Raw genomic sequence first — 26,275 nt, forward strand, 5'->3', positions numbered from 1 at the left:
AAATTAGACCAACGACAGGTCAGAGCTGAGTATGGATGAGTAGCAAAATGTCTTCAAGTAGAAAAAAAACAAACAAAGTCCAGTTGCCTTTTGAAAAAGCACATTTGGGATGGACCAAAAATGGTTTGCCATGTTTAAAACTGCAGTAATTAACAACGATCAACATTGCAGGGCTGTTGTTGCATGGTCCTTTTTGATCGCCACAGCCTGCAATAGAAGTATAACGGAACGTGATAAATGTTAATGCTTAATAGTTTTCCTTTAAAAAGAATCACAGGATTCAGATGAAACAACAGTATAACAGAGTCGAAAGACACTTTAACAGATTGGAAGGGACCTTGTAGGTCATCTAGTCCAACCCCCCACCCAACAGGAGACCCTGCACCATTTCTGACAAATGGCAGTCCAATCTCTTCTTGAAAGCTTCCAGTAATGGAACACGCACTACTTTGTTGTGGTTCAGCAGGAATATATGTATTGTTCTCGTCTTTGAAAGCAGTACTCAGGTTCAGCCTGAGCAAAGAGGAGATGCTTATCTTCATTTCTTCGTAGCTCTATGTAGACGCACTTTCACAGCTGCCTTCTATTGGGTTTGAAAAATGCGGGCCACTTAAAACCTCTGCCCTTTTTCTATCTCTGCGCTCCCAGTGACGTCGGCCGTTTTTGTCTCCGCGCGCATGCGCTTTTCGCTGTCGGGAGAACGCTTGTTCAGGCGAAGGGGTAGCTAGGCCGAGAGAAGCCGGGGGCTCGCGTAGATGTCTTCGCCGGAGGAGGCGCGGGTCGCGCCGGCCCCGGAAAGGGACCTGCCGCTAGAGTGGGAAACGGATGAAGAACGCATGGCGTTTCTGTTCTCGGCTTTCAAACAGAGCCGGGAGGTTAACGCCACCGAGTGGGACAGCAAGATGGGCTTTTGGAGCGAGCTGGTGTTGAAATGGGGAAGACGGAAAGGAGGGATCTGCACCTGCCTGAGGGAGCTCCAGCAGGCTTTCGAGCGCCGGGGGAGCGTCCCTCTCAGCCTGGGCACCGTCCTCCGCGAGCTGCTCAGGTGAGGCCCGCGGGGGGGGACGAGAGTGCCTCTGAGCATGTGCTGATGGCCTCCCACAGTTTCACTCCAAGACCTGCTTTTTTCCAGGAAGGGGAAGAAGGGGAGGCCGTACTTGACCTCATATCATTTTAAGATATATAACCTTTATTTCTTAAAATGTGTTTCTTTTTAGTCCCACGTTTTATTTGTTTTATTTCTATTGCTTTCCATTTCCATCAGACTGTGTGTGATCTGGGTACAGTATTTAAACAGTCATAATCCACATATTTGTTGTTGTATGTGGCACAATAATGTTAATAATATAACAATATACTAATGTAGTTGCAATAATATATAACAACTTTATCATCAAATTCTCTCCACATTAATATTTCCTCTTTTTATCTCTCTGGTTGTTGAATTGTTTTTAAATTGTGGTATTGTTTGTCCATGTCTTCCCCCCCCCCTATTTGTATCCCCTATCCCCCCCCCCTGACTTGGGTTGTGAGCCGCCCTGAGTCCCTTCTGGAAAAGGGCGGCATAGAAATATAATAAATTCAATTCAATTCAATTCTTCCTTTTTAACTTCTGTTTCTATAGACTTAGTCTTAGACTAAGACTAAGCCTATGACTATAAGACTAAGACTATGACTTCTTTATTGGCCAAGTATGATTGGACACACAAGGAATTTGTCTTTGGTGCATATGCTCTCAGGGTGCATAAACGAAAGATACATTCGACAAGAATCATAATGTACAACATTTAATGATAGTCATAGGGTACAAATAAGCAATCAGGAAACAATCAATATCAATATAAATTGCAAGGACACAAGCAACAAAGTTACAGTCCTGCAGTCATAAGTGGGAGGAGATGGGTGATAGGAACAATGAGAAGACTAATAGTAATAGTAATGCAGCTTTAGTGAATAGTTTGACAGTGGTGAAGGAATTGTTTGTTTAGCAGAGTGATGGCGTTCAGGGAAAAACTGCCCTTGTGTCTAGTTGTCTTGGTGTGCAATGATCTATAGTGTCGTTTTGAGGGTAGGAGTTGAAACAATTTATGTCCAGGAGGCGAGAGGTCTGTAGATATTTTCACCACCCTCTTTTTGACTCGTGCAGTGTACAGGTCCTCAATGGAAGGCGGGTTGGCAGTATTACTTTCCATTTCCGTGTGTGATCTGGGTACAGTTATTTAAACAGCCATAAATCCACATATTTGTTATTATATGCAGCACAATAATGTTAATAATATAACTACATATTAATATAGTTGCAATAAACATAACATCATCAAATTATCTCCATGTTAATGTTACACACGCGCGCGCGCGCACACACACACACACAAACACACACACATATATATAAAAAGACAGTGCCATGTCAGGATAAGAATTACAAATAAAACAAAGCCAAAGAGAAATCAATAGTAAATGTTAACATATAAGCTACCGTATCATGGCTGCTGCTGTGTTGCCATATTTTCAAGGAGGACTTATTTTCAGGGAAACAGGGTAATAACTATAACAGTACTATATTGACAGTAATTACAGTAATATGACTGAAAAGAAAAGAAAAAGAGCTTTAACTAAATTTCTACTTACATTAGCTTATTTACAATTTTTCCATATTATATCCATAGTTTTATACATCTTTGTTTTCCAAACTAACAATTATTGACAGTAAATTTCCCTCTCATTTCTACCTCTTGTCTCTATCCATTCATAAAGTTTATTCCATTTCCTATAATATTTCGAGTCTTCTTTATCTTTAATTTTTAAGGTTAATCTATCCATTTCAGCACTGTCCAAAATTTTCCTAATTATATCATTATTCAATGGGGTGTTCACATTTTACCAATATTTACTATATGTAATTCTTGCTGCCGTCAATATATGTAACACTAAATAAATGGTTGCTTTGTCATAACTTTCCGACAATATACCTAAAAGGCACGTTTCTGGGTTTGAACTCAATATGTTTGTTGCTCAGTTATCATTTCTAACCAATTATGAATTTTCTCCCAGTAATTCCTTGCTATTTTACATGTCCACCTCATGTGGTAGTATGTTACATTTCCAGCATTTGGCGGATGAGATATACAGTCTTTTTATCATATTTTTCCGGTAGAATGCCCAACAAAAATATCTCTGGTTTCAAGTGTATATGTTGCTTTATATTTTTTCCAACCAAGTGGAAATATTTTTTACCTTTTGGGCAAGTCCACCACATATGATAGTATGAAACCAACCAACCCAATGGTTGATTACACTTCCAATATTTGGCAGATTTATCTTTATAGAAATGTAAAATGTGTTTCAAAGACTCCTGGGGATCTGCGTGTCCCCAAGATCCCTGAAAGATCACTGAAATCAAAATTATTTGCCTAACATTGAAGATGTTTGTAAAAATGTAAACTGTTTTCACTCCTCTCATTATTTTCTTCATGAAAAATTTGTTAATATCTAATGAGTTTAATATTGTTTTTACATGATTCAGTAAATGTTCTACAAATACATATCCGTTTTTAGTTTAGTAAATATCAATAAACAGAAGCCAGGCCAACAAAAACCTTTTGGAGCCTTCTGTAATTTTTAAAAGTGAAAAATGTTCTCCAGAACAAAAAGTATTTGCTCAGTGATTTAAGTGTTAGCATGTGGAATTCCCCCTTTTGTTTGTTCTTGACATTTTCCACTCAAACTCTTATCATCCATTGTATCTTAATTGTCACCTGCAATTTTATATGTCCGGTTTGTGCAGTTAAGAATTTATTTCATCAAATAATAACTAAATTCAGCCTTGTTTGCAAGGGAAGGGAAACAACTTTGCCTATCCAATTGTGTATTTGATGAATCTGCCAAACCTTGCTTTTTGCTGGAAGAAATGTTACAAATTGAGTGGCAGCATGATTTCTTTCCCACTGAATTCTGTCTCTCTCTTTCTCTGCTAACTGGGATTATTACTGTTCTGATAAATATCCTATATAGTATGCTGTAATGTAACAATTTTAAATTAATCCAAACTTTGTTACTGTACTATATTTAAAGTTGTATTACATTGATACTCCATCTTTTGGGACAGTTCATCCAAACACGATGTGTTAAATACTTTAAGAAACCGAGCTTCTTAAAACCACATAGTAAACATATGTAAAAGACGGGCAGTTTAATCATTTAAGAAGTTTTTAAAATTGTTTTAAAGAAAACGGTGAGTTAAAAAAAAGTAAAGAAAAGGAGGTGAGTTTCAAAATAGCTGCGACAGGATTACAAGAGTTACATATGTTGAAGAAGAAAATTAATCATCTCTGAGTCAGCATTCAAAAAATGTAATATCCCTATATCCCTATATAGGTAAAGGAAGAATTGGGAAAATATATAGAATATTAACTGAATTAGAAGAGCAGGAAAAAGGTTTAAAATTAATTTGGGAATCAGGTTTAGGAGAAATAAATGGTAATAATTGAAAAAATATTTGGAATAGAAGAGTATATAAGAATATGTCAGAGTTAAGGAAAATGGATATAAAGTGATATGGAGGTGGTATTTAACACCACATAAATTAAATCAAATAGATGGTAAATATACAAATATTTGTTGGAGGTGCAAGAAAGAAGTTGGAACATATAAACATATGTGGTGGGATTGTGATAGTGCACAAAAATATGGGACATGGTATTTAGAGAAATTAGAGCACTGTTGAGTGTAAATTTAGATATGTCATCGAGGATTGCATTACTGTTGCTGTGGTAAAATGGGATATAAATGAAAAGAATTGATTGTAAATTTGATAATGGCAGCTAGATTAGTGATGGCTAAATGTTGGGGATGAAACTGGGATATTCAAAGAAATGAGTGGTATAATGAAACTTGGAGTATGGCAACAAATGATAAATTAACAGAAATTAAATTTAAAAAGGGATAATTAAATCAAGCAATTATAATGAAATTTGGGTGGATTTCACAAAACAGTGTTGGTGGAAGTCAAAGGGAATAAACCTACTCAAGAATATATGTTGTTTTGGAACAACATATATTCTTTAAGGGCACAATTGGAATAAATTGTATATCTTTTAGTTGTTATAGAAGAAGAAATATAAGAAAAAAGGTCTCAAATGTGTGTGTGTATGTGTGCACTGTAATATTTGTATTTTTTCCTTTTTTAAATTTAGACGTATGTACTATGCATTATTTGTATTTAAAATAAAAGAAATATTAAAAAAAGAAATGGATTCCTGCAGTCAGTTATGTTTTGTTTTTCTTACTATAACCTTATTTACTCTTAGGAGCCTGTGGGCAGATAATCTCCTTTTCTCTAACAGCAGTGGCCTGATCATTTTAAGCCATAGTATAGCTTTTCAAACTGCCATATGATAGTAGACCATCCTGGCTTATGTTTTTGCAGATTAGACCATCCTGGCTTATGTTTTTGCAGATTGTGTGAATTGTATTTATTTTGGCTTCTCTGAAACACATTACTTTTCATTCATTTCTTTAGACGGGGCAAACTGCAAAGAGAATCTGACTTCATGTCTAGTGTGGACAGTAGCTGGATCTCCTGGGGCGTGGGAGTCTTTATTTTGAAACCCCTGAAGTGGACATTGTCTAGCGTATTAGGTGACAGCAAAATGCCGGAGGAAGAGGAGGTCCTGATTTACGTGGAGATTCTTAAGGTAACGTCGATGATTCATATTTGTGGATCAGATATTGTGAGTGAATTGGGAAGGCAGATCTTTTCTTCTTACTGCTTTTGGTAAGATTTATTTCCTGTTCAAAATAGATCTCCCTCCCTTCCCCTTTTCCATTGTTGCACCCTATTCCGGGAAGCCCTTCCTGGAGGGACTTGCCTGCCACCTAACACTAGGCTGTTATGGGAGCCAACAAGTAATTTATATAAGAGTTTCCCAACTATTATTATTTTTTAAATAGTCCTATTGATAATGTTTTGTTGGTCTTTATTGTGATTGTCACACTGTATTTTGGTATTACTGTCTTTCTGCAACTATGGATTTTCTCCATGCTGACTTTTTAGCTGCTTATATATTGTTTGATATTTTTACACTATTTGAACTAAGTTGCAAACAGTTCAGAGAAATACAATTAAGACGGTCTTAAGTGTGGGGTGGCTCAGTGGCTAAGACGCTGAGCTTGTCGATCAGAAAGGTTGGCAGTTCAAATCCCTAGCACTGCGTAACTGAGCGAGCTCCCGTTACTTGTCCCAGTTTCTGCCAATCTAGAAGTTTGAAAGCATATTAAAAAATGCAAATAGAAAAATAGGAACAACCTTTGGTGGGAAGATAATAGCATTCCATGCATCTTCGGTGTTTAGTTATGCCAGTCACATGACCATGGAGATGTCACTAGCACATATATGTGAGGGGAACCTTTAGCTTTAAGTGTACAATTCATGGTACACATGGCCAACCTACGCAGGCAAGCTATACTACAAACACAGCCTCTTTTTACGCATTTGTTTTTTTAATATATATATAGAGTGGTCTTAAGAATGAATATATTTATTTGAGATTTCCAGTGGCATGTTATTTTATATCTTATGTAAACAGAGGGAAACAACTCATTTCCTGTTGTCAATGAGATTCTCTCAAGGACTTTCTTTACTCAATAAATTATATACTTGTAGATTGGCAGAAAGTTGAGGGGGGACTGTCAGAATTCTCTCTAATTGAATAGGTTAACATGCCAGAACATCTCTCTCCAGTTTTGCAAAACAAAACCTATGGGTTTTTTTTTATATTGCATTGAGAATGTATTTCTTTGCTTTCCACTCTAAGCAGCTAGGTGTGCCCTCTGAAGACACTGGGCATTCTGTGTCTATTGAGATGAAGATTCCTCATTCCAGTCCTCATTCCACTCTTTTTATCCCTTCTGTCCAAACATGTTGTGAAATGTGGGATTCCTTCTTAGTTTTGGCATGAGGGCTGAAGCTGGCAAGGTTGGAAGCCGGGAGCCCGAGACCAGGCAGGGCAATTATCAAAACATTCTGCCACAGCCTTCCCGCCCTTAAGGTTGAGAAATGAATAACAAGTATTATTTTACTTTGTAAGGGCAGGAGAAAAAGATAAGATTTAATAGGTGAATTAATAATTAGTCAAGTTTAATTCTTAGATCCTGAATAGTTTATCTTCTTTGCAGTTAAAGCTTCTTCAGTATCTGCAGTAGCACCAACTTCTATCTTGTGCTTTGTCTTTGACTCCTCAGAACTATGAGTTTAAATTCCTAGAGAGATTCATTTCCATGCCTTGACTTAAACCCCAACTTTTTAAAGTATTTCTTCCCGTCAGTACCTTCTATCTTGCTAATTCTATATTGACTAGGTAAGGATTGGAATTTATAGAGTGAGTTTGATATTTATATAAGAAATGTCAAATTGTTCCTCGCCATTATTTCCAGGAAGACTTTGAAAGAATCTTCCTTGCTTGTTGTGTTGGTGTTTTTGTGACTCTTGAAGGCACAATATTTCTTGGGAGCCTAATACGTAACATGTGCTCATTGCATAAGCCCAAGCCTACCTAATAAAGTTGTGCAGAGTAGTTGTGTTCCAGGTCCCCACAGTTAAACGATGCCATCTACTGGAATTGCACCTATGTATGGTTTGCCAATTGCACAATGAAAGATAGGACAGCACTCCAGAGGATTAACATCGTTGTCCAGAGGATCATTGATTGCCCTCTCCCCTCTTTGGAAGAGCTTTAGAGCTCCCGCTGCCTTAAGAAAATTCAAAACATTTTTAAAGATCCATCTCATCCTGGGCACCCTTTTTTTTAACTATTACTCTGGAGATGTGCCTTCTCTGCCAGGGAAGAATCTCCCCCCAGAGATTCATAAGGCTACCACCTTGATGATATACTAAAAGGCACTGAAAACAATTGTCTATTCTCAGGTTTTGGGGTAGGGTACTGGTGTGTCCCTGTGAGGTTTATTTTGTTCTATATATGTGTATCTAAAAACATACCATCTGCCCTCCTCCTCTTCCTCCTCCTTTTTTCCTGCTTCAGATGCTAAGGGAGATACACAATTCTGGCTCTTGCTGTTCTGAAAGCTTCAATCCTTGCTAACTGATGTTGCTGCAGTGTGTCTTTTATTGTTCTGGATTTTTATAATGTAAATTACCCAAGGTTGTTTGGAGGCAGATATTTTTTTAAGTCTCTATAAATGAATCAGATCCCGGGCTTTATTTATAGTCTATGGTGGATTCCTGTTGCTATTTCAATCTCTGTCTGGTTAGGCTCACATCAGATGGTAGGAAATAATGGTTGCTTGGAGCATGTGTTAATTGCTGCAATTTATAAACCACGCCTTATGGCTTAGCATTATATCTGAACCCAGTTGGCACAATTTATGAGAGTATGTAGTCTGCATTAATTGTGTTTGTGCAATAATTCTATAAATAGGAACCAATACAAAGAGAGCATCTTTAAAAAACATACTGATGTACTTTTCTATACTATTCCTCTAATTTAATGAGGTGCTACAGTACTGCTGTCTCACTTGAAGTGAACCTAGTCTATATAAAAACAAATGACCACTGTGGGAAAAAAGTTAATCCCTGACCTTAGGGTTCAGAATTATTTTACTGTCAAATGAATAAGCAAAAAAAAAAGCCTCTGTAAACATTTCTGACTATATACATTTCAGAAATAATTTTAAAACTATGAATAACCTATTTACTTTAGGTTTACTACTTTAGTACATAAGGTCCCGTAGCCTAAAACAGAATAGCAAAATAACAGAGTTGGAAAGGGACCTTGGATGTCTTCTACTCTAACCCCCTCCTCAAGCAGGAAATCTTATACCATTTCGAGAAATCATTGTCTAATCTGTTCTTAAAAACCTCCAGTGTTAAAAGCACCCATAATTTCTGCAGGCAAACCGTTCCCACTGATTAATTGTTCTAACTGTCAGGAAATTTCACCTTAGAAGTTATGACTTAATTTATGATGATTTATACTCCACAGCCAGGCCTAATATACATTCGGGAGTGCTGATTAGGTAAAAGGAGAGACCTTACACCCAGGGCTTCATCTGTCTTATTTCTTGATGGTTTGGTGTTTTTATTTTATTTAGGACATGGAGTGTCTGATCTTGATCATGTTGTCTCACAACCCATTGTGGTGGCTACCTTTTTGAGAGAGGTGCCTTTTTTCATAGCCTTGGGGAAATATACTGAGATCAAAGTAGAAAGCTGATTTTTTTAAAAAAATGTGCCAAGCAACATAAGAAGAAAAGCTGAGCTGAGCAAAAGAAATGTTTGCAGCAGTCATGGTAATTTATTAGGAAATTGGTTGGATTCCCATCCTTTTTATATATACTTTATTGCATCTCCAGAGCATTGGTGGGTTGCAGGCAGTACGCCTCAGGACGGGCGTTGCGGTGCCTGTCTGGAGCACCGAGTACCGTTCGAATACAATGCTCCAGAAGGCCCGCCCACCCGTTGTCCTTACTGGTCTTTAAACTCTTCGACGCTTCCGTGCACGTGCACAGCACGTACAACACATGTGCGATGCTCCACTGAGCAGTTGGAGCGCCATGGAGGCATTGCTGGAGGGTAGGATGCATGCACGTGCTATGCACTTGTGCGCGCGCGCTGCACGCATTCATCTGGAGGACGCTGGGCCCCGTTGCAACCATACTGTATGGATCCGGAACCCACCACCACTCAAGAACAATGTGAGACAAAAATATATTAATTTTTGAGAAACCAATGAAACCATGCAAATGCAGCTCCTTGCAAAGTTTTGACTCATTCTCCTCCCACTTGCGGTCTGAGTCAATGCTTTCTTGCACAAATATACTGGAGAAACTTCACAAAAATATATCTTGCTAATGAGATTTCTGTAGAACTATAATATCAGTTAAACGTTTAAACGGCACATTTTGAAAAAGGCAGTTTTAGTGCCTGTAAACAATGCTTATCTAGAAGGCACAGATGCATAGAACTCACATATTAATTTAAGATTGTTTGGGTTGAGAATTAGCAGAAATTTTTCAGAAAGTGGAGGAAGAGCTATAGTTCAGCTTACTTCTATGGAGGTGACATATCAATCGGAATAAAACTGGAGGGGACCTTAAAGATTTTCTAGTCCGATCTCTTCTTAAAAACCTCCAGCCACCATTTCTGGTGGCAAGCTGTTCCACTGGTTAATTGTCCTCACTGTTAGGAAGTTTCTCCTTAATTCCAGTTTGCTTCTCTCCTTGGTTAGTTTCCATTCATTGTTTCTTGTCTTGCCTTCTGGTGCTTTGGAAAATAAGTTGACCCCCTCTTCTTTGTGACATCCCCACAAATATTGGAATATTGCTATCATGCCACCCATAGTTATCTAGGTGTCATGTTATCTGACAGTGACCTAACAATGAGATCAATTAATCAGCAGAATGATTTGCCTCCAGATGTTTTGGGTGCTCCAAAACTGGACGTTTTAAAAAAGAGATTGGACAACCATTTGCCTATAATGGGGTGGGAGTGGGGGGTTGGACTAGAAGACTTTCCAGGTCCCTGCCAGCTCTGTTATTCTGTTCAGTTTGAAGCATAGATATTGACAACAGGATCTTTAGGAAAGATGATATTGTCCAAAATGCCACATTAAGCAGATCTATATAAAGGAGGGAAACTGGAAAGTGTTTAACTTTCAAACACTTACATTTTTGACAGACATATATTTGTTTCAGAAATAACTAGTTTTCTTACTCATCTTATGATCCTCCAGTAAGATTTGTCTCCAAGAAATTACTTGCACGAAATAAAAAGTGTAAGACCAGCACTTAAAAAAAACCAAAGTAGTTCTTTTTCTTCATCCTAATAATCTTTAAAAGAATAAAGATAAATACACAAGCATTGATTGTTCTTACAGTCCTTTAACTGATCAGCTGGAACGACAATAATTTAAGAATAGGAGCCAAGTATTTCATGGTAGATTCCTCTGCTATGATCTAATCTAATATAGTACAAATAAAACAAACATGAACAAATAAAAGCTTTATAGATATGAATGACAGAATATTTGTTGTAAAAAATATTTCCTTTGAGGTTTGACTTCTGGTGACTATTTAGACTGTCCCTTCTTTGCAAGCCTTTTCAGAAGTGATCTGCATTGTATTATGCCTTCTATTGTAAGTGATAGTTGTGAGATGCTATCACCGGTAATGATGTCTTGTCTATTTTTTTTTTCTTTTTAGCCATAGTTGGATATTAAGTATTTGTTTGCCTTTGCATTTTTTAGGAGAAAGCCGAAGAAGTTTATAATCTCTACCAGAATTCCACACTTTCATCCCATCCTATTGTTGGTTTGTCTGAGCTGCGCTCCCTATGCACCAGCATCTGTCCAGATGAGCGAACATTTTGTCTGGTGCTGCTCCAATTGCAGAAGGAGAAGAGGGTCACTGTCCTGGAACAGAATGGTAATAAGGTATGGCACCCAATTGTCTGCTTCAGGAAGGGATCCCATCTCTTTAAGAAACCATAGACAATAAAATCATAGGGCTGGAAGGGACCCGGTGATCTTCTAGTTCAGTGTTTCTCAACCTAGGCAACTTGAAGATGTCCGGACTTCAACTCCCAGAATTCGCTGGCTGGGGAATTCTGGGAGTTGAAGTCTGGACATCTTCAAGTTGCCTAGGTTGAGAAACACTGTTCTAGTTCAACTCCCTGATCAAGGCAGGAGATCTTTATACCATCCCAGTAAAATGATTACCCAGTTTTAGTTTTGAAAACTTACAGTAATGGAGCACCCACAATAGTCAAGCTATTCCATTGATTAATTGTTCTCACTATCAGAACATTTCTCCTTATTTCTAAATTGGAACTCTCTTTAAAAAGCTTCCAACTGTTACTTCTTGCCCTTCCCTCTGGTGCCATAGAGAATAAGGTAGAGCAGCGAAGGATAACCTTTTACATCACCGCGTGCCAACCTGTATGCTGGAAATGGCACACAAAACCATCTCGCTTGGAATGCATGGCCTATCAGGTCTTCATGCGGGAGCTCCAAAACCCGGAAGAGCAGCGTTCCATCATGCATGCAACCACTGGCACCCAAACCTCCGGTTTCCGGCATGTACGAGCGCCCAATGAACAGTTGGCTGTCTTATATGCGCTCACTGGAAACCTGGTAGTTCAGGTGCCAGTGCATGAATCCATGACGGACCGCTGCTTTTCTGGGTTTCGGCGCTCTGGCATTCATGAAATCCAGCTGGCCAACATGCATGCGGGTACAGGAAAGCAGAAGAGGAGCCAGCGAGGCCGCGCATCCCACATGGGATGGCTCTGCATGCCGCTTCCAGCACGCGTTTCATAGGTTCGCCAATATGGAAGTAGAGGTTTCCCATGTCTAGTCATGTATGATTCTAGGAAGTGATGCTCATCTCCATTTCTTATCTGAGGGAGCCAGTATTGTCTGAAGACACTTCCATGGTCATGTGGCGAGCATGGCTAAGCTGTGGTGCATGGAATGCTATTGCCTTCCCACCAAAGTGGTACCTATTTATCTAGTTGTATTTGCATGCGGTTGAACAGGTAGGTTGGCAGGAGCTAAGGCAAATAATGGGAGCTCACCTCATCACACGGCGCTCGGATCTCGAACTCAGGCTGTCAGCTTTCCAGATGAAAAGTTCAGTGTCTTTAACCATTGAGCCATTGTGCCCCTTTAGGAACAATAATAAATCTTATTCATCTTATTAAAAGGCCATTCTTGTTTAGTTTAGTTTACTTTATTGTCATTGCACATCGTACAACGAAATTAAATGCCATCTCCAGTGTACAATATAACTATAAAAACACAAACACATATCCTTCACATTCTGTATAGTTAAAATTGAAAACCTGATATTGCATTAATATAGCACTACACAGTAGGATTCAATATAGGTACTGCTCTGGGATAGAAGTTTTTTTTCAGCCTATTTCTCCTTGTTTTTATTGTCCTCTACCATCTGCCAGATGGTAATAGTTGAAAAAAAGGATGCCCAGGATGAGATGGATCTTTAAGGATGTTTTGAACTTTCTTAGGGCAACGGGAGCTATAAAGCTCTTCCAAAGAGGGGAGGGGGTAACCAATGATCCTCTGGGCAATGGCGTTGACCCTCTGGAGCGCTGTCCTATCTGCCACTGTGCAATTGACAAAGCAGATACAGGTGCAGAAAGTTAAAATACTCTATGGTGCAACGGTAGAAGGTCAGCAGTAGTTTTTCATTCAGTTGTTGTTTCCTGAGAAGTCTCAGGTAGTATAATCTCTGCTGGGTCCTTTTGACCAGGGCTGCGATGTGAGTGCCCCAGATCAAGTCCTCTTTTAGGATAACAGAAGATATTCGATGGTATCATGAGCCTTAATATCAAATAATATTGTCTTTCAGATAATGAAATTCGCCCGAGGGCTTCATGCAAAAGTCTCCCCAATGAATGATGTAGACATTGGGGTTTATCAGTTGATGCAGAGTGAACAGTTGTTGTCACAGAAAGTGGAATCTCTGACACAGGAAGCAGAGAGGTAATATGCGGTGTGTGTCATTCATCTTTGCACAAACCTCAGATTATGTCACAGGTGAAAGGCTATTCAGGAAAAAACAATCTGATTCTGAAAGAGGGTCAAATTGTGGCAGTTCTCAAGGTTTATGAAAGCAGTTTAATTGATAATTGAATTATAAGGTAAAGGTAAAGGTTCCCCTCGCACATATGTGCAAGTCGTTCCCGACTCTAGGGGGCGGTGCTCATCTCCGTTTCAAAGCCGAAGAGCCAGTGCTGTCTGAAGACTTCTCCGTGGTTGTGTGCCTGGCATGACTAAATGCCAAAGGCGCACAGAACGCTGTTACCTTCCCACCAAAGTGGTCCCTATTTTTCTACTTGCTTTTTTACATGCTTTCGAATTGCTAGGTTGGCAGAAGGTGGGACAAGTAACAGGAGATCACTCCGTTACGTGGCACTAGGGATTTGAACTGCCAAACTGACAACCTTTCTGATTGACAAGCTCAGCCACTGAGCCACCCTTATTGAATAATAATTGAATAACACAGAGATGCCAAAAGAAGTCTGTGTGTGTGGGAAGCCTATTTGTAATTGCCTTCTAGTTATAGTGAGCTGGGTCGAAGGTACAGAGGGAATAATGGGATTGTAGCTATTTCTAGTCTGAAAAATGGACAAGCTCATCTCTTGCTTTTTCAGATATAAAGAGGGCGCTCGGAGTGCCTGCAAAGCTGGGAAGAAGCAGCAGGTAGGTACTGACGGAAGTCAGGTACATGGTGCCCCAATCAGTATGTTCATCTACGAACTGCCCCATTGCAGATTTCCAAAATTCTGGTCATGAATTTTTAGAGTCTGTTAATACAGTGGGTGAGTTCCGGACAGTTTTTGTCAGACCCACCTGGTAGATCCTACAGGAAACAGGGTTAAATAAACTAGTTCTACTTGATTGCAAAGCTACATTAACAGAACCTTGCAAGTGCAAAGTCACGTTCCTCTCACTGTCACCTTTACAGCCCAATAGCTTAGCCTCCTGCCCATTATGCAGGTGTAGGCTATGCTGTCTCTTATCTGACCAACCCAGCACCACTTTGCCCAGTCTCGTCTTCCTGGTTTTTTCCTATCTTTTGAATACAGTCTGCTTTTTCTGCTCTTAGGCCATGAGATCTTTGAAGTCCAGAAAAAGAGTAGAAAGGCGCATTGCAGAGCTTCATTCCAAGTTGGACGTGGTGCAAGGCATCCTAGACCGGATATATGCCTCTCAGACAGATCAAATGGTATTTCTTAATTGCCTGACATTTATTTGGGGGAGTTTTACGCTTTAGTATTTTTTTCTTTCAGGAGCACTCTTTACTAATCCACTGAGGACCTCACTTTCATTGTCTTACGAACAAGGAATAACTCTTCTTCTTTGCTGCTCTCCTTTTACAATATATGTATTGGATTTCGCATCTCAGCAGCTAATTCATAACATATTTGCTTGTTTTATACTATTTAATAGTCATACTATTTAATCTTTCGCTCAACACACTTTGGAACTGTTGTAAAGGGAATCTAAAATCAGCAGTCATCTGGTATGTGTGTGTGTGTATGTGTATGTATATATTTATATTTATATTTATTTACTTATTAAGCGTTATGTCAAGCACCTGGTATGCCCAAATAGGGAGGGAGCATACTGCTGCTTTTTTGCCTTTCAGCTCCACCCTAGGAGCCTTCCTGGCAGAAAACCATTTTTGTGTTGCATTTGTATATGTATATGTATATGTGTGTGTATGTATGTATGTATGTATGTGTGTATGTATGTGTGTATGTATGTATACACACACACACACACCTGTGAATTTGTGTATGTTCCAGCATAACTCTAGAATGCCTCAAGCAATTTCAACCAAACTTGGTACACAGATGACTTACTCTCTGGAAACAAACACTGTGGGGGTAAGACACCCCTTGGGGTATGTGTTCTGTTAAGATGCAGCTGTTGTGCCTTAAAATGGCTTTTACTGTACTGCCGTAAAATGGCTTCTATTGTACAGTGCAGTGGAGTTGCCATGGCTTCACAGTACTCCACAAGGGGGCTCCCTCTGGTAAGGGGGAAAATCCAACATTAGAAATTACGTTTGGTCCAGACATTTTCCTTCTATAAATAAATACCTGGGCAACACCAGGTTATTGGCTAGTACTATAAAAAAATAAGTGTGATTTCTCTCTTTCCCCAAAGGTATTTAATGCTTATCAGGCTGGACTAGGAGCTCTGAAGTTGTCCATGAAAGATGTAACTGTGGAAAAGGCAGAGAGTCTCGTGGATCAGATTCAAGAGGTATGTTAGAAATGGGTACAGGTAGTCCTCGATTTACAACAGTTCATTTAGGGTCCGTTCAAAGTTATAATGGCACCGAAAAAGTGACTTACGACCGTTTTTCAGAATTACGACCTTTGCAGCATCCCCACGATTTTGTGAACAAAATTCAAACGTTCGGCAAATGGTTCATACTTATGACCGTTGCTGTGTCCCAAGGTCATGCGATCCCCTTTTGCAACCCTCTGACAAGCAAAGTCAATGGGGAAGCCAGGTTCACTTAACAGTCGGGTTACTAACTTATCAATTACAGTGATTCACTTAACAGTGGCAAGAAAGGTCATAAAATGGGGGGCAAAACTCACTTAATAAGTGTCTCACTTAGCAACAGAAATTTTGGGCTTAAAATGTGGTTATAAGCCAAGGACTACCTCTGCTGCTCACGCAAAGGTGACATATATGGGTGAAATAAAAACATATAGAAACATAGAAAACTGACAGCAGAAAAAAATCTAGCAATCCATCTGCCCTTTGAGGTTCTTTATTTTTACATTTATTTCATTAGTTTTTATCAGATGATGGACGTGTTTATCCCAAGTATGTTTAAACTCAGTATTGATGGTTCACCCACCAACTCTGCTGTAAGTTGGTTCCCAGCTTTTATTGCTCTTTCTGTGAAGTAATACTTTTTAGCATGACAGTATTTTCCCTCTGTCCGTTTGAGGTTATGCCCCTGTGTTCTTGATGTTTGCTTAATATTGAAAATGTTGTCGTCTAGAACATTATTCACACTTGTAATATCACATATCTGTAATTAAAATTTTTACTTCTCCCACAGCTCTGCGATACCCAGGATGAAGTAGCTCAGACCTTAGCCGGGGTGGCAATCAACGGCTCGGGTAAGTCAAAACTTGCTTCCTGCTGATTCATCTTTGTGCGTAACAGCCACACATGGGAAATGCGGTTTTCCTAAAGTTACAATTGCTTCTCTGTATGGTGCTTTTCAAACTTGGCAACTTTAGGGTCTTAAAGTTGCAAATTTGAAAAACATTGTTCTACAGCATTTAAAACATATTTGTTAAAGAACGAAATTAATTCTGCCAGTAACAGATTTTTTTTTATAGCTTCCACTGTAGGTTATAGGCATATGTCCTGTTTCCAGTTGTAATGCTTAAGAACTCTTGAACTCTTGACTAAAAATGTCTTGTCAGTTACACATTTTCCTCTTAATCTACTGTGTTTACCTGAAAATAAGACGGTTATTGACCCCTGAAATAAGGGCGCTTGGCCTTATTTTTGGGGAGGTCTTATTTTTCAGGTGCAGGAGGCAGCAAGCCCATCGGCCCCACCATCTCCGTCCCACCCCCTGCTTGCCTGCGGCCGCAATGACCCAAGTTCTCCTTGCGCCCTGGCCTTCGCCTGCCCTGTTTGCAGACCTTGCTGCTGGCTATCTGCCTAACAGCTGACTGCTCTTCGCCCTCCTGGTAGACGGTTTCGCTCTGGGGCCTCTCAGGAGACACAGCGTGCAAACAAAACAAAGGGCTGCAAGTCCGGGCGTCCTTTCCGTTTGTTCTCCATTCCTCTCTCGCCGCTTCTCCCTCCCTGGGGACTGTGCGGGAAATTTTGCCAGAGCCCAGAATTTTACGGCAGAAAAGAGAGGGGTATGTGTGGATTTCAAAGGCTCCGGAGAAAAAGAGCAAAGCTCTTATGTTTGCCGTCTGAAGCAGGTGCTAAGGCCAACCTTGCAGGAAGTGGTCTGCTCCTCCATGCAAAACTCACAATACAAGGAAGGAAGGGAGAGAATGCGAAAGAGCAAAGCTCTGTGGGTGTGTGAAACAGAGAGAGCACACCACCGCCAGTCCTGGTATATGTAACTCTCCGAGGTTGGATCCGATTCTCTCTCTCTGTCTCTCTGTCTTTCTCTCTCTCATTCTCTCTCTCTCTCTCTCTCATTCTCTCTCTCATTCTCTCTCTCTCTCATTCTCTCTCTCTTTCTTTCATTCTCACTCATTCTCTCATTCTCTCTCTCTCATTCTCTCTCTCTCATTCTCTCTCTCTCTCATTCTCTCTTTCATTCTCACTCATTCTCTCATTCTCTCTCTCATTCTTTTTCATTCTCTCTCTCTCATTCTTATTATCTCTCTCTTTCTTTCTGTCATTCTCTCTCTTCTCTCTCTTTCTCATTCTCTCTCATTCTCTCTCTTTCTCTCTCTCATTCTCTCTCATTCTCTCTCATCCTCTCTCTTTCTCTCATTCTCTCTATCATTCTCTGTCTCATTCTCTCTCTCTTTCTCTCATTCTCTCTCTCATTCTCTCTCATCTCTCTCATGCTCTCTCTCTCATGCTCTTTCATTCTCTCTCTTTCTCTCACATTCTCTCTCTTTCTCATTCTCTCTCTCTCTCTCTCTCTTACACATTCACACACACACACACACACACACACACACACACACGTCCCTCACATACACCCACCCCCTCCAAGGCTGCCACATCCTTTCACTAAGTTACTTTCCAGTTCTGTTCTCCGCTCCACATGCAGGGCAAGAAAAGTACCATATTTTTCGGAGTATAAGACGCACTCTTTTCCCTCAAAAAAGAGGTTGAAAATCTGGGAGCGTCTTATACTGAATACAGCATTTTTGCCTACCGAAGCCCTGCCCTCTTCACCAAAATGGCCGTGCATAGCCTTTAGGAGGCTTTCAGATAGCTCCTGGGGGTTGGGGTGGGCAGAACTGAGCAAAAAATGGGCCGTTTTGTGCTCATTTTTGTCCCCCAGCTCCCAGGAGTACTCTATAAGTTTCCTATAGGCTCTGCATGGCCATTTTGGTGAAGGGGGCAGGGTTTCAGGAGGCAAAAAATATTTTTTGACAAAAAAAAGGTGTTTTTTTGGGGAGGTTTGCAGAGTGCAAAAACTTTTTTTTTAATTTGCCTCTTCAAAACCTTGGTGCGTCTTATACTCTGAAAAATATGGCAGTCTGTGTGACTGGTAAAAAAAAATACCAGAAAATACCTTCCAACTTCTCCCCCCCCAAATAAATAAAAATCTCACAAAGTTGTAAGTAGTCCCACAAACTACTATTCTTGCCCTGCACGTGGCAGTGGAGAATGGAGCACAAGAGCAGGTTAGTGGAGGGATGTGGCTGCTTTGGGAGGGGGGGGGGGGTTAGGGATCACACACACACACACACACACACACACACACACACACACCGTCCTTTCCTTGGGAGCTCTGCAGAGATGCATGGATTGCAAAGCTGAAAGGTTCGGATAGAGTATTTGGGGGATGTGTGTCTGCGCTGAGATCCCAAGGAAAGAACGATTGCCAGGAAAAGGGGGGGGGGGGATTTTCTCTCTTATCCTGTTCTGAGTCTGTGCTGAGCTTCAGAACAGACTGAGAGGAAGGAAAATTCCCCCTCCCAATTTTCAAGCCGTTTGCAAAAATGCCCCATTCCGAACCTTCAATCCTGCAATCCTGGAATAGGCTAAAGGCTCGGAATGGGGCGTTTTTGCAAACGGCTGGAAAAATGGGGAGGGGGGATTTTGTCTCTTATCCTGTTCTCAGTCTGTGCTGACCTTCAGAATAGGGTAAGAGGCAGGAATATCCCCCTACACATTTTTCAAGCCATTTGCAAAAATGCCCCCATTCCGAGCCCTCGATGTGAACGTGCAGGTGAGAAGTGACCTTCTGTAGGCATGGAAATCCATACACCTGGGACATCGGAAGAAGCCCTGTGAGGAGATGCCGCTGCCGAAGTGCAGGAAATCTCCCTCCCCACTACCTGAAGATCGTCCTTTCAAAGAGGAGTTTCACCAGAATGAAGAGGTGGCTGACGGCAACGTTTGTGTCTCCGTCATCCTGGTGAAACTCCTCTTTGAAAGGACGTTCTTCAGGTGGGGGGGAGGGAGATTTCCTGCACTTCAGCAGCGGCATCTCCTCACAGGGCTTCTTCCAATGCCCCACGTGTATTGATTTCCATGCCTTCCTTTCCTGTTCCGTGGACGGAATTGCCTGCTGTGATTGTCACCGTTAGGTAAGGAGGGTGTGAGGCATGTGGGTTGTGTTGCTTGACCTCCGGCTTCTTTTGCAGCCACAATTGGCTGCAAAAGCAACCAGCACTTGCTGGAGGCAGAGGCCTGAGCGGCACCCGCAAATCAGCTGTTTCGTGAATGGAGCAGCTCAGCTGATCCGATTAAGGGATCCGATTGAGTTGATCAGGGAAGGGAAGAGCTGCCTCCTGTTCTGGCCATACCCACCCCTTCACTAGGACTTATTTTTGGGGGAGGGCTTATATTTTTGCCCGCCCTGAAATTCTGGCATGGCTTTATTTTCAGGACGTCATATTTTCAGGGAAACACAGTAATAATTATGTCCAAGTCCTGGCTGCTCCAGCAGGCCGGGGGGCTTGTGAAACATCCAGCCCCACGGAAACTGTGAATGTTGCGTTTTTTAAAGTGTTGTCTTTGTCTATTTATCCCCCTTCCCTTGTCTATTGTGAGCTGCCCGGAGTCCTTCAGGAGTGGGCGGCATACAAGACAAATAAGCTAAACTAAACTAAACTAAACTAAACTAAACTTTTCTCTCAGGGTTACATTTCACTCTCCTGCTCTCTGGAGATTCCTTTTCAATATTTGTAAAAGTCTACATGTGGTGTGGATTAAATTAAAATTATGGATGAAGTTCTTAACCTTATTCTCAGAATATTCATTAAGTGACAGTTCATTATTGGATAAGCAATTTATTTTGTCAAATGGATCATTTGAGAATGTATAGGCCCATTTTACCTCTGCAGGCCTGCTGTGTTAATATCTATCTCATTCCCCAGGTGAGTTGAATTTGTGATTGTGAAGTATTTATCTAGAACATTTATTCTTTAAGACAGTCTGCAACCTTTGGCGTGATTTCAAAACGTTCTGTAAACAATCAGTTCAGACTTCTCATCAGAATAAACTTCCCTTTTCCTGACAAAGTCTGTTGGTAGAGCAAGTAGGAACAAACCAATCCATGGCTGGTAGAGTCTGTCTTACTGCTTCCACACAGAACCCAGCAGTTTACCCATAAAGGAATACCATCTTTATTAGGGAAAAAATTGTTTGGCTTAAATAATATTACCATATTTTTCGGACTATAAGACCCACCGGACTATGAGACACACCAAGATTTTGAAGAGGTAACTTTTAAAAAAAATGTTTTTGCACTCTGCAGGCCTCCCAAACCCTCTGCACACCCTGTTTTTTGCAAAAAACAGGGCATGGATAGGCTTTGGGAGGCTTGTAGAGTGCTCCTGGGGGCTGGGAGGGGGCAAAAACGAGCAAAAAACGGCCCATTTTTTGCTCTTTTTTGTCCTCCCCAGACCCCAGGAGCACTTTGCAGGCCTCCCCAACCCTCTGCGTGTCCATTTTTGTGTTTGGGTTTCGGGAGGCCAAAAATGCTGTATTCAGTGTATAAGACGCACCCAGATTTTTACCCTCTTTTTGGGGGGGGGAATAGGTGCAGCTTATACTCCGAAAAATAAAGCAAAGTATATTTGCTTTAATGATTGTGATTCCTCTACTTTCTGTGTTTGTTCAAGACCTAATGGGTGTTCATAATTGCTTTGCACATGCGTTAATTGTAAGAATCATGGTTGAAAAATGCTTCTATTAAATATGAATTACATGCTTTAAGATTTTTGCTTTGGATGAGCAAAAAGATTGTGTGGTCAGATATGGGTTGATTATCTTTGCATGAGGAAGCCATGTAACACAATTTCCCCCCCCCCCAAACTATGTGAAAGCTTAAAAATAACCACAACCAAGATTTGCATTAAAAACAGTGGTACAACTGCAAAATGCTGAGAACAGTTGTTTCAAACTCTTGCTCTCATGTAGAACATAAGATTATGTGTTATGCATTTTTGTACCCCAAAGCTCAGCTTCCATACCAAGTTTATCATTTACATTTTTTTCAGTCCTATGTACAAATGGGACATGGTGGCTCGGTGGCTAAGATACTGAGCTTGTTGATCAGAAAGGTCGGCAGTTTGAACCCCTAGTGCCGCGTAGCGGAATGAGCTCCCGTTACTTGTCCCAGCTTCTGCCAACCTAGCAGTTCAAAAGCATGTTAAAAAATGCAAGTAGAGAAATAGGAACCACCTTTGGTGGGAAGGTAACAGTGCTCCGTGCACCTTCAGCATTTAGTCATGCTGGCCACATGACCACGGAGATGTCTTCTGACAACGCTGGCTCTTCGGCTTTGAATCAGTGATGAGCACCGCCCCCTAGAGGCAAGAATGACTAACACATATGTGCGAGGCGAACCTTTACCTTTACCTATACTTGGGAGTAAGCTCCATTGAACTTCGTTACATTGGACTGTGAATCAATGCCTATGAAGACCGAGATCAATTAATTTGTTTTCTTACCTTAGAAGCTGATACAGAGGAACTTGAAAGAGAATTGGACAATCTTCTGTTGGACTCCCCAAAAAGACAGCCGTACCTGCCTTCTGTTCCACCAAAGCCACTGTCTCCAGCTTCCGTAGGACTTCCCAGCTTCACAGATGCTGAGCTTGAAGCTGAGCTGGAGAAGCTCACTTATTCAGATGGTGGTAAGCTTGATCTTGTACAGCTTTCCTGTGTCTAATGGAGGCCAGAATTTCCATCCCTAAGCGAGACGGTTGTTACGTGATTTATGCCCAATTTTACGAGCCTTTTTTTATTGTTAAGCAAGTGATGATACTAAGCTGGCAGGAATAGCCAACACCCTAGATGATAGGTTCAAGATCCAGATGGATCTTGACAGACTTGAACCCTGGGCCCTATCTAACAAAATGAAATTCAATGAACAGAAAAGTAAAGTCTTACACTTAGGCAAGGAAAACCAAAAGTACAAATATAGACTGGGTGAAACCAGGCTTAATAGCAGTAGCTGTGAGAGGGATCTTGGAGTCTTAGTGGACAACCAGCCAACAGTGTGTGGTGGCAGCCAAAAAAAAACAATGCAATCCTAACTTGCATTAACAGAGGGATACAATCAAGATCAAAGGAGGCACTAATACCACTCTATAAAGCCCTAGTAAGGCCACACTTGGAATATTGCATTCAATTTTGGTCACCACACTATAAAAAAAATGTTGAGACTCTGGAAAGAGTGCAGAGAAGAGCAACCAGGATGATTAGGGGACTGGAGGCTAAAACATACGATGAACAGTTGCAGGAACTGGGCATGGCTAGTTTAGGGAAAAGAAGGATATGCAAGCGCTGGCCAGCTGAGTTCAACCTTTTTTAAAGCCATTTTTCGCCCTCCCCAGGCTCCAGAGGCTTTATAGGAGCCTGGGGATGGTGAAAACAGCCTCCCCCGCTCCCACAGAGGCCCTCCGGAGGCTTCAGGAGCTTCCCTGAAGTCTCGGGAGCACAGTCTCCTACAGGCAAACCGAAAGTTCAGGAACAGACTTCCGGTTTGCCTGTGGGGTCGTTTTTTGCCCTCTGGAGTATTCAGGGGCCTTCCAGAGGCTTCCCTGAAGGCTCCGGAGGACGAAAAACAACCTAACAGACAAACTGGAAGTCACTTCAGGAAGTTCCTGAAGCCTCTGGGGGTGCGGGGGAGGCTGTTTTCCCCAGGCTCCTATAAAGCCTCTGGAGCCTGGGGAGGGCGAAAAAAGGATGTAAAAAATGTGGGGGGGGGTTTACGCCTGTCATGCGCGCATGCACACTGGGGGGGGGGGTGTCACGCATTGCATTATGGGTGTGGCTCCCCCTGCTTATAGCACATGAGCCAAAAAAGGTTCTCCATCGCTGGGATAGATCGTGTGCTGGGACAAAAATCTCCTTTTTAAAAGATTTTCTACTACTCTTGATGATTAAATGCACTTGAATCTAAACTGGTTTGATATCCTCTATGTTTAGTTGATCTTACCAATTTTTCTACTTTCTTTGCCACAAGCCATCGCTCTGCCTCTCTAAGCATAAGTCGTCTGGTCACTGCAGAAGGCTTCTTATATGTTAACCCTTCACAGAGATGTGAAAACAAGTAATAGCACACAACAGGATCTTGCTGTTCCTTGGATGGTGGCGCAAGGAGGTTTTATCCGTAGACTTTTATGGAAAGTGTACATATAGAAGAAGCCTCTGGATAGCTCTTCCATTTTCCCTCCAAAGATTCCTTTAACAAATGCAGCCATCTAGCAAACGACTGATTTATTTTTGAAGTTAGAACTGCCAAAACACCTTAGGGAGATATTTACACGAGCGAGATTCAAACAGCTTGACCCAATGGTCGGATATGGGAGGTTCCATTCTATACCCTACAACCATGATGGCGAAACTGTGACACGCGTGCCCGAAGTGGCACACGGAGCCATGTCCCCCATTCCTCTTCTGGGTTTCTGCTGCACATGGACATGCAACAGTCAGCTGGCCTTTGTGCGTTCAGCAGTGCTGGAAACTGGAAAAACTGGTCTTTCATTTTCCAGCGTGTGCATGCATGGCAGTAACCGGAAGACCTGCTGGCCGGCGTGCATGCTCACGCTGGAAGTGCATTTCCTGGTGCACGCATGCCTCCTGGGCAGCCTATCTTCCTTGTCGTGGCCCAGGCGAGCGTGCATGTCTCTGCGAAGTGTTCCCTTTTCAGCACTTGGTGCCCTGCGTTCAGACACACGCTTCCTTTTTGGCACTTGGCATTGAAAAGGTTTGTCATCACTGCCCTACAATGAGTATCTCTGCATTTGCAGAGTGGCAGAGGTAGAATATCTGGTTCACATCCTACTGGATTGTTGCTTGTGTAAGGGGGTGAGAGGCAGGGACCTTGGTCTTTATACCAAATGAAGGACCCATATGGGTTCCCCTTATCAAAATACTTTATGTGCGGCCAGAGCCTAAAAATAACATTTAACACAGCACAACAAAATGGTCCAGTTGAGATCTGCATACGTGGGACTGATTGGGGTAGATTGTAAGGGTGACGCTGAAATATAATTTTATGTCATTTTATTCTATTTTTACATATATATATATTAAATTATATTGTATCTTGTCCTATAGCTATTGCATTTTACTCTACTCTTATTTTAAATTGTCTGTATAGGATTTTATTGGTGATATGTGTTTGAACCTTGTGCTTTGATATGGCCTATAGACTAATCAATAAAGCTTATTATTATTATTATTTTTACAGAGCAATATAGATATATGTGTACATCATACATCATGCATTACAGAACGGCAGTAAAAAATAATATGTAATCCAATTTTTAATACCCTGCTTCCCTGAAAATAAGACCTCCCCCGGATAATAAGCCCAATCGGGCTTTTGAGCGCATGCGCTAAAATAAGCCCTCCCCCAAAATAAGCCCTTCCTCAAAATATTGCAACACTGCAGCAGCCATGAGGTGACCATGCTCACCGCCTCCTGCACTCAAAAATAATAATGCCTCCCGAAAATAAGGCCAAATGCTTATTTCGGGGGTCAAAAGAAAATCAGACCCTGTCTTATTTTTGGGGAAACACGGTAGATGCTGGAGGCTCTAGTAACAAAGAAATACATTAGATGATACATATTTATTTCTCTGTACTGTTTGAAAGTTGCTTGACCACATTTCTTTTTTCTTTCTCTTTTGGGTGTGTACGTGTGCATTGGCTTCAATTGCAGAATTGGCACAAAAGACTGACCGGAAGGCCTCTGACCGCCAAAGAGTTCTGGAGCTGCATCTTTAATGACTCAACACCCTCCTTTGTGCCATGAAGTTGTCTTTAACTTTGCTGATCATAATTCCGAAAATAACTTGTTGGAACATGAGTCTTATTAGCTTCTTGCTAGACTGCACTTTTCTATCAGGCAGGGAATTCTGCCACGACAATCCAATCCTCTCCACAGAAAATTGCTTTGTTGTCATCCCCCCCCCCTCCCCCAGTGCCAAATTACAGTGTCTCTGGTTGATTTGCTCACCTCTATTGCCACTCAAAGTTGCTCGTTGCCTGGCAAGTTGATATCTTGCTGAGCCTAACGTCGTCGTCGTTCCACACATCCTGAGGGTTTCTTTGCCACTTCACGGAACTCCACATTGCGACAACTTGAAAAAGGCAATAAAGTCACACTCTGTCTGGCATCCCTGCTGTTTTGTGCAATTGTGCAAAACCGTTTAGTGGATGCACCAGGTAAGATGCTGGCTTTGATAGCAGTGTGTTTCACTAGGCAGCAAGTACACACACACACACACAAACACACACACACACTCACACACATATTGATGATTTTTCTATATTTCTTCTTTATATTTGCACAGTTGGGGATAACTTAGGTTGAGATATGACAGTTTTAGAGTTTGTTTTGTTACCACAGGTATAAAGCATCTGCCGACACAAAATTCAGCTTATGGATGCCCCTTTCCTCCAAGACCAGGGGTTGGCAATCTTAAACACTCAAAGAGCCACAAAGGTCCTAACCAGAAGCCTGGTTTCCCCACCATAGAGTCTCCTCCTAGCACCGCGTCCTATTTCCTCTGCTGACTG

General features: G+C 41.3%; 1 protein-coding gene across 2 annotated transcripts; it reads left to right on the plus strand.

Moving 5' to 3' along the window:
• The first annotated feature begins 665 nt into the window (after positions 1-665).
• CHMP7 (charged multivesicular body protein 7) lies at positions 666-25,711 on the plus strand. 2 transcript variants are annotated; one of them, XM_087706177.1, is made up of 10 exons: positions 666-1,045; positions 5,522-5,696; positions 11,262-11,447; positions 13,387-13,520; positions 14,192-14,240; positions 14,647-14,766; positions 15,714-15,812; positions 16,630-16,690; positions 22,201-22,377; positions 25,416-25,711. In XM_087706177.1, exons 1-10 carry the CDS (start codon positions 756-758, stop codon positions 25,478-25,480), a joined length of 1,356 nt encoding a protein of 451 aa, XP_087562303.1. In that variant the 5' UTR covers positions 666-755; the 3' UTR covers positions 25,481-25,711. The 2 variants fall into 2 exon arrangements, with proteins under 2 accessions (XP_087562303.1, XP_087562302.1); XM_087706176.1 differs by having other exon boundaries at positions 667-1,045; positions 22,198-22,377.
• The last annotated feature ends 564 nt before the right edge of the window (positions 25,712-26,275 follow it).

This window comes from Thamnophis sirtalis, unplaced genomic scaffold (genome assembly GCF_051295495.1).
Source record: "Thamnophis sirtalis isolate CommonGarterSnake01/CBP01778 unplaced genomic scaffold, rThaSir2_p1.2 scaffold_2, whole genome shotgun sequence".
Classification (NCBI taxonomy): Eukaryota; Metazoa; Chordata; class Lepidosauria; order Squamata; family Natricidae; genus Thamnophis; species Thamnophis sirtalis.

Bases quoted from the DNA above. Each gene is read 5' to 3' on its own strand.
- CHMP7 (XM_087706176.1), top strand. From the start codon at position 756: ATGTCTTCGCCGGAGGAGGCGCGGGTCGCGCCGGCCCCGGAAAGGGAC. The intron at 5,697-11,261 runs GTAACGTCGATG...TGCATTTTTTAG, and splicing joins TTTACGTGGAGATTCTTAAG to GAGAAAGCCGAAGAAGTTTA. The intron at 14,767-15,713 runs GTATTTCTTAAT...CTTTCCCCAAAG, and splicing joins CCTCTCAGACAGATCAAATG to GTATTTAATGCTTATCAGGC.